The sequence below is a fragment of the Mirounga leonina genome, unplaced genomic scaffold, assembly GCF_011800145.1.
Source record: "Mirounga leonina isolate KUSES-001 unplaced genomic scaffold, KU_Mleo_1.0 Mir_488, whole genome shotgun sequence".
NCBI lineage: Eukaryota > Metazoa > Chordata > Mammalia > Carnivora > Phocidae > Mirounga > Mirounga leonina.
This window is the reverse complement of record NW_023270777.1, coordinates 2,697,375-2,705,371: the sequence shown is the minus strand read 5'-3', so window position 1 is coordinate 2,705,371 and position 7,997 is coordinate 2,697,375. Positions and strand designations below refer to the sequence as shown.

The 7,997-nt window shown below is 52.5% G+C and overlaps 1 protein-coding gene across 1 annotated transcript in view; it reads right to left on the bottom strand.

Annotated features, from left to right (window-relative positions):
- Nucleotides 1-4,879: 4,879 nt before the first annotated feature.
- The window catches only part of ALOX15B (arachidonate 15-lipoxygenase type B), an 8,091-nt gene continuing 4,973 nt past the window's right edge, over nucleotides 4,880-7,997 (bottom strand). Inside the window, 9 exon segments of the mRNA XM_034989300.1 lie at nucleotides 4,880-5,059; nucleotides 5,481-5,651; nucleotides 5,732-5,832; nucleotides 5,930-6,051; nucleotides 6,235-6,404; nucleotides 6,506-6,592; nucleotides 7,520-7,687; nucleotides 7,780-7,806; nucleotides 7,808-7,927. Of these exon segments, the coding sequence (XP_034845191.1) occupies nucleotides 4,880-5,059; nucleotides 5,481-5,651; nucleotides 5,732-5,832; nucleotides 5,930-6,051; nucleotides 6,235-6,404; nucleotides 6,506-6,592; nucleotides 7,520-7,687; nucleotides 7,780-7,806; nucleotides 7,808-7,927 (1,146 nt within the window).

The following is a 7,997-nucleotide window of genomic DNA, read 5'->3' as shown; positions in this document are numbered from 1 at the left end:
CTCTGCGGTTCCAACCATGTTGTTACAAATGGCAAGATTTCATTCTTTTTTATGGCTGAGTAGTATCTATTCCATTGTATCTATATACCACATCCTCTTTATCCATTCATCTGCCCATGGACACTTGGGCTGGTCCCATAGTTTGGCTATTGTAGATAACGCTGCTATAAACATCAGGGTGCATGTATCCCTTGGAGTTAGTATTTTTGTATTCCTGGGGTAAATACCTAGTACTGAGATTGCTGGATCATAGAGTCGTTCTATTTTTAACTTTTTGAGGAACCTCCATACAGTTTTCCAGAGTGGCTGCACTGATTTAGAGGAGTTTCTTTTCACAGATAAACAAAGAACGTGGTTTCTTGAGATGGAATCTACTCCTGGTGAAGATGCCGTGAAGATTGTTGAAACAACAACAAAGGGTCGAGAATATTCCATGAACTTCGTTGATAAAGCAGCAGCAGGGTTTGGGAGGATCGACTCCGATTTTGAGGGATGTTCTCCTGTGGGTCAAATGCTATCAAACAGCATCGCCTGCTACAGAGAAATCATTCGTGAAAGGAAGAGTCGATCGATGCAGCAAATTTCACTATTGTCTTATTTTAAGAAATTGCCAGGGGTGCCTGGGTGGCTCAGTTGGTTAAGCAACTGCCTTCAGCTCAGGTCGTGATCCTGGAGTCCCGAGATCGAGTCCCACATCAGGCTCCCTGCTCAGTGGGGAGTCTGCTTCTCCCTCTGACCCTGTCCCCTCTCATGCTCTCTCTCACTCTCTCTCTCTCAAATAAATAAATAAAATCTTTAAAAAAAAAAAAAGAAATTGCCAGTCACCCCAGCCTTCAGCAGCCATCACCCTGAGCATCTTGGTAGCCATCAACAGTGAGGCAAGACCCTCCACCAGCAAAAACATGAGGACTCCCTGAAAGCTCAGATGAGACTTAGCATTTTTTAACAATAAAGTATTTTTAATTTAAGGTATGTACATTTTTTTTTTAGATTTTATTTACTTATTCGACAGAGAGAGAGAGGGGCAGGCAGAGGGAGAGGTCTCGAGAAGCAGACTCCCCGCTGAGCAGGGAGCCCGATGCGGGGCTCGATCTCAGGACCCTGGGATCATGACCTGAGCTGAAGGCAGATGCTTCACTGACTGAGCCACCCAGGTGCCCCTAGGTATATACATTTTTTAAGACACAATGCTATTGCACATGTGTTTTTTTTGGTTGAGATTTTATTTTTAAGCAATCCCTACACCCAATGTGGAGGTTGACTTAGAATTCTGGGATCAAGAGTTGCATGCTCCACCAACTGAGGCAGCCAGGCATCCCGCTACAACACACTTAATAGAGTATGGTGTAAACATAACTTTCACATGCACTGGAAAGCCAAAAAATTCATTTGACTCGCTTTTACTGTGATGGTCTGGAACCCAACCCACAATATTTCTGAGGCATGCCTGTATAGACAATTTGAGAAAGGAAAGTCAGGAGAGGATTGCTGGTTTAGACACAAAACTAGCCGAAGTCCCTAAGGGAAATGAACTATAACCCTTGAGGTTATCTTTTTTGTTTGTTGTTGTTTTTTTTTTTTTTTTACCAAACAGAAATCATTTACATCTCTACCAGTCACAAGTTACATGAACTTCTCATAGACCGAGGCCTTTATTAATAATAAATAGCAAAATCAAGGGATGGTACATGCTTCCAGAAAACTAAATATCTTGAAAGGACAGGCAGTTGTCCTTTTGACTTTATCATTGTTGGATATTTTTTTCTTTTCTTTTCTTTTTTAGAGAGAGAGAGCACATGCACAGTGAGGGGAGAGAGGGAGAGGAAGAATCTCAAGTAGACTCCACACTGAGCACGGAGCCCGACGCGGGACTTGATCTCACAACCCTGAAATCATGACCTGAGCTGAAACCAAGAGTTGGATGCTTAACCGACTGAGTCACTCAGGCGCCACTCCGCCTTTTTTTAGTAAGACACCTTTTTATAAGTGGTTCGCTGGATTAAACTTCTTTTTTTCTTTTAGATTTTAAAGTCTGATTGAGACTTCCGGAAAGCTCTCCCCCAAAGGCACACTGTTCCACCTTTATACCAGGACTCGGTTGCTTCACACCCTTAACAACTCTGGGTATACTTTCCTAACAATCGGTGAGATTAAATATCTTTTCACAGGTTGGTTAAACATTGAGGTTTATTTTATGGACTGTCTTTTAAAAATTTCCTATTATGTGCCCTCTTTTCTGCTGGGTTATTCATTGGTACAAGCTCTTTTTATACTTCAGATATTTACTAAGGTTGTATATCTTACCCCTCTTTTTTATGTGCCTGCAATTTTATGCCTGGAAACGCCCTGCCTCTGTATTGTTTCATGAACCCCTTCCGCGCTAATGTCTTAGAGTCTTGCATCTCTGTTTCTACCCCTTTTGCTGCCACCTACCCACACCTTTGTCCCCCCTCCTTCCCTCGTGACTCACTCTAGCCAGTGCTGGAACACTGGGCAGGGAGTGGCAGGGGTAAGGGATGCTCCCACCCCACTTTTACTGTGCCCTACACTCCCTCATTCTGTAACTGAAAGGCTGGAGTCGGGGTGGTTAAGAGGGAGCTGCTCCTCCCCCTCTGGCCAGCAAGCCCAAAGAGGGCGGGGGTCTCCACAGCATGACTCTGGGATGTGGATGCCCGATGTTTTATTGTCCATGAGGAAGTCCCCACCCTAGGCCAAGGGGACCACCACTCTGAACTAGATTTCCCCTAGACATGAATGTCACCTTAACAAACTTCTCTTCTTGTGGCTCATCAGCCAAGAGTCCAAGGACTTGGGTATGTGTGTGAGAGACAGAGGAGAGACAGACAGAGACAGAGAGAAAGAGAGAGAGAAGGAGAGTCAGAGGGGTCACAGGTCTGTGTGGTGGAGGGGGTGGCGGCTTCTCCAAGGAGGATTGGAGACTGACTGCTTGGATTTTCACTGCTGAGCTGCCTTGGTTTCTCCATTTTCTCTAGATGATAGTTGCTCCCAAAAGACATCCATTGAAGCAAATACCGGCTTATTGACTGGAGCACAATTGCCTTCCAACTCAGTAGTTCATCCCTCCATCCGTCCATCTTTCTATCTATCCGTCCGTCCATCCATCCGTCCACACGTACGTACATTCACTCATTCTCCCTTTTATCCATCATCAGACAAACATTTGTCAGCTCTCTCTCGTGTGTCAGCACAGTGCTGGGCACCAGGAATATAAACGGAATGAGACCCAGCTCCTGCCTTCAAGAAACTCATGGTCTGGTTGGGGAAACACACGGGTAACTGCGAAGGGGCACGGAAGGGTTTGAGGAATCATTTGGGTATGATGTCCTCCACTCAACACCTACTTACTGAGCTCCTGCTGTGTGCCAGGCACTGTGGTGGGCAGTTATGAACCCTGTCCTCATGAGCATGCAGTCTAGGGATCAAGGGGAGGAGGGGCTCGTGTCTTCTGGAGCATGCCTCCAAGGTAGCCTCAAGGGCGAGGGAAGGATGAGGGAGGCACCCCGGCTCCCAACTGCCTCATCGCGGAAGTGACATACGTTGCTTCCTCCACGATCCATTGGCCGGCATCGGTCATATGGCCCCAACCTGAGCTATTTAGCGAGCTCAAGCTTTCCGCCCCAGCAGCTAATTGTTTCTGCCCCTCCGAGTCAAGTCCGACAGGCCTGTCCTTATGGAATTTGCATACTGAAGCTAAGAATTCAAAGACAAAAGGTGGTGGGAGCTTGGTCATTCTGACAGCAGTGCCTGAGGATGCTGTGCATTGGGTCCTGTGCCCAGAGCCTCCTTGGGTCCTTCCCGAGGACGGTGTGTAATGCTTTTTTTTTTTTTTTAATCCCTTGACTCAGTTTCTTCTCCATTTTTATTGCTTTTATCACTTAAGTTATCAGGAATTGTCTTCTGTTGCTCGAAGCCAAAGAGTTTAAGAGCTCTATATCTCTGGCTCATCTGGGGCATACAATCTCACCTGGGGAGCTGCCCTCTAGCATTTCCTAGAGCATCGCTCTCTCTCAGTGGTCGTGTTTGTGTAGCGATTCAAATACCTATCGCGTTCTGTCCGCACTGTTTTATAAAACTTAGCGAACCTCAAAAACCAAACCTACAATATGAGGCAGAGGTGGAAACCATTAGGTGAATTCCAAAGGGAGCCATTTTGGCCTTAATGGATGACTCTTGATTTGGGACAAGAAGAAAGAAGAACAGAAGGGAAGAATGTGTATGCAGTGTTGGAATTCCATCACTGAGGACAGAATCTGGAAGGCAACATAGGATTATTATGGCTCTGCTATTTTCTAATTCTCTGGAAATGGAACCTGCTTTATAATATGCAAGCTTTTTTGTCCACCTTTGGAACAAGTTTTTAGGAAAGCGTATGTGGGTACTGCCCAGACAGTTGTCAACTTCCTTCTGCCCTGCTTCTGGTGGCCCCTTCTTAGTGGGTTGTTCATTTTTATAGCTGAGACCATAGGTCACTATCAACCTCTTGGGCAATTTTTCGACCTGCCAGGAGGGCCGCCCTGCATCAGGCGACCATTACACTCAGCTGTGGTCAGTGGGATCAGCGGGTATCAGGGGATTTCCCCCCCACATCATAATGTAATGCAAAAATGCAAAGCAACACAACGTCATAAAACCCTTTAAGGGAGCTGTGGGTGTTTGAGCACTTTGAAGCTCGGTGTCTTCAAAACGTACGGTACGGTGGTGCTGTTCTTTGGGGTCTTTTGTTTCTCTGTTTTGTTTCTGTTGTTTTGTGGTGTGTGGGGTGAGTTCCGTGTGGTTTGGTTGTCCCAGGAGAGGCATATGGGGGCCTGGTTTTATGGGGTCCAAAGGATGCCTCAGAGCACCCTGTTCTCCAGGGGATTTAGATGGATATGCTGTTTTCAATGAGCGGAGGGTCCAGGTAGGTATAGGGCAGTGACAGCCTCTGGTTCCGCTCCCGGATATCCTTCAAGATCTGGGCCAGGCGGCTCTGGAAGGCGGTGATGCTCTGCTGAGGAGCCTCCTCCGTGAAGTGCTCCTCTGGGTAGGTGCCCAGGGGTCGCTGGGAACCAACCACAAGGTTGAGTGAAGGGGCTGCTCAGCAGCTGGGACCCCCGTTAGCTGTCCACCCCGGGGACCTGGAAGTAGCCTCCCTCTGAGCCTCAGCCCTATCCCTCCCTTTAGGCAATGAGGGTCACTGCAGGCAGCTCTTGGGGACTGAAAGCTCAAGTCAGAGTTTTCCAAGGGGAGTCCCCAGCCCCCAGCGTGATCCCCTTGCAGCTAGGGTGACTCTGCATGAACTCATTTGATCATTTGACCCTCCTGGTGAGATGTCCAACGTTCATGTGTCCCCCTGGGAAGGTTCAGTGGGTGAAGAGACCCAGCGTCTTGAAGGCAGGGTGGGGTCTGTGCCAGAGAAGGGAAAGGACACCCCCTCGCACACCCCAGAGCTGGCCTGGCCTGGCCCCCAGCCCCACACTCACTTGGTCCCCAGGCTCCTTGCTTAGCAGCCAGAGGGCAATGATAATGTCACATGTGGCATTGACCAGCGGGAGGGTGGCTAGAAACCCCTCTGGCGTTGTCTGGCCTTTGCAGGTGTGGGGTGGCAGCTGCATGGTGGGAGGCAGGTTGGGCATCCAGACACAGGAGTCAAACTGAAAGCCAAGAAGGCAACGTTGAGTCCTAGGAGCCCGGCCCCCCTCCCTACCCCCGTCCCGGCACCGACCGTCCTCACCTGCCCGGCACTGACGGCGTAGTGCTTGGCTGAGCAGTTGAAGATGACCATGGTGACGTACTGGACCAGGGCTTCCCGGGTCTCCAGCGCGGAGGGCACACCTGCGGGGGGAGGGGGGCCAGGCATGCGGCTGCCAGGGTCCTCAGGACCCTGCTGCAGGGGGCTGAGAGTGGGGTCCAAGGGCTGAGGTCCCCATACCTGAGCTCTCCCTGCCCAGGAAGCCCTCCGAGAAGATCTCCCACACCCAGGCTTGGAGTTCATGGTCATCATGCACCGATGCATCACTTGGGTAGTAGATGTTGATTATTTCGGAGACAAAGCTGCAAGGTGCACTGGGTTCAGTCCCGACTTTTGACCCTGACCCTCCCTCCCTGAGGAGCAACACGGCTCAGTGTCATTCATGTCCAGCCCCCCTCCTTGTCGGGAGCCTCCCTGGGCCCTCCCGCTCCTCCCCCATCTTCTTGCCTCCCCCACCCCCGGCTCGTTGGGGATGGCTACCTCACCTCTCCACTGCACCCCAGATCTGCAACCCATCATCCCGGTAGTAGTAATTTGGGATGTCTTCGACTCCTCGGGCCTGGATATCCTCGGGCAGACACAGGACGGAATAGCTCAGCTGTTCCATGTTCCTCTGTATCAGCTCCGAGAAGCCTCCAACGCCAATGCCTGTGGACTGGGAGACAGAACTCCTGGGTGCCGGAGCGCTGGCCCCAGGCAGCGCTGGCGGGAGACATGGGGACGCTCCCATCGCCACCCTCCCTGAAGCAGACTTACCCTGTCCACCACCTGCCCCGGGGCGATGAACAGCTCGCGGGCAAGAGTGTTGATATGCAGGATGTACCGAGTGTGGGGGATCAACAGCTGTAAGGGTCGGAGAAGACACAGGTGGGTGAGGTCTGGGGCCAGAGAGGCACCAAGTCTTATAAATCACCCATGGAAAGAGATGACAGCGACAAGAGGACCAGCCGGGGACAGGGATCAGGGCCCCAGACCTCGTGCCAGGGGCTGGGCTTCCACCGGCATCCTGTGCTATGACCCAGGCCTGGTGCCTTCCTCTCTCCGGGCAAATGAGGAGGCTGATCTGGAGGAGCACTACGAGCCCCCCGGCTCTGGCATCCTGTGATTTACTAACCCGTGCGCAGGCAAAGCACCATGAAAAGCGGGGCCGGCAGAGCAAAATGGAACCATCCCCGCAGAGTACCAGGCCCTGGGACCTGCCGAGGGTCAGAAACAATCAGCCTGGACTGGAGAGGATAGAAAAGGTCCTGCGTCTGGGACTCAGGAGCCTGCCTCAGTAAGAATCAGAGAATCCAAAGAGCCGTGGACCCCGCCTGCATGGGAGAAATTCCTGCCCTTCGGAGAAGAGATGCCCCAGGTCCCTGGGGAAAAGCAATCTGGGCCATCTGAAGGCTTAGCGGAGCCCAGGTTAGAGACGCGGGTCTCCGTCCCAGGGTTCCCTCGCCCCTTCTGCAAGCAACCTGCTGTTCCCTCAAAGCCAAGGGCACGCTCTGACATCTGCCTTAGATCTTGCCTAGGAACAGGGCTTCTGGACGGCAGCTGGCTGTCCCTCTGCTCTCCCCTGAGAAGTCCCAAGCAGCCCCCTTCCTCCCGCCAGCCCCTGCACCCCTCGCCCCAGCTCAGGGCCTGTGGGAAAGCAGGCTGCCAGGGAGGGCGTGCTGCAGCAGGATGGGGGCTCTGCGCCTGGAGGGAGGGGGCCACGGGGCCCAGGCTGCTGAGCACGCCCGGGGTGCAGGGACACAGTGTGGGCCACGTTGCCGAGCCACGGACCTTGAAGAGTGGATGGCAGTGAGGCAGCAGGTGCGCGTGCAACAGGTGCGTGACAGCCTCGTGGACGGAGAATTCGGCGTTCCGCACCCATGTCTTGGCCAGCAACCAGTCCCTCTTGTTGTCGCCGGGCAGGAAGATGGGGCTGTCGGGCCCCGGGGTCTGGCTGAGCTGTAGGAGGAGCCGGTGCGGGGAGAGGTGGCTGTGGGGTGTCTGCGGGGCCCCTCCGCCAAACCCCTCCCTCCCCCTGCCCTGCCGCTGACCTGGATGGCAAGGGGCAGCAGGGGACCCTCCCCCAGGGCGCTGGAACAGCAGGGTCATCGGGGCCGCGGAGAACTGGGGCCTCCCATTCACGACGTTGGTGTGGATGCCAGAGAGGATACCATGATCCACCAGGAACAGGGAGCCCCTCTGCAGGAGGGAGAGGGGGAGCAGGGGCTGCCTCTAACGGATGCAGGGGCGGGGCGGGGCTGCCTCTAAC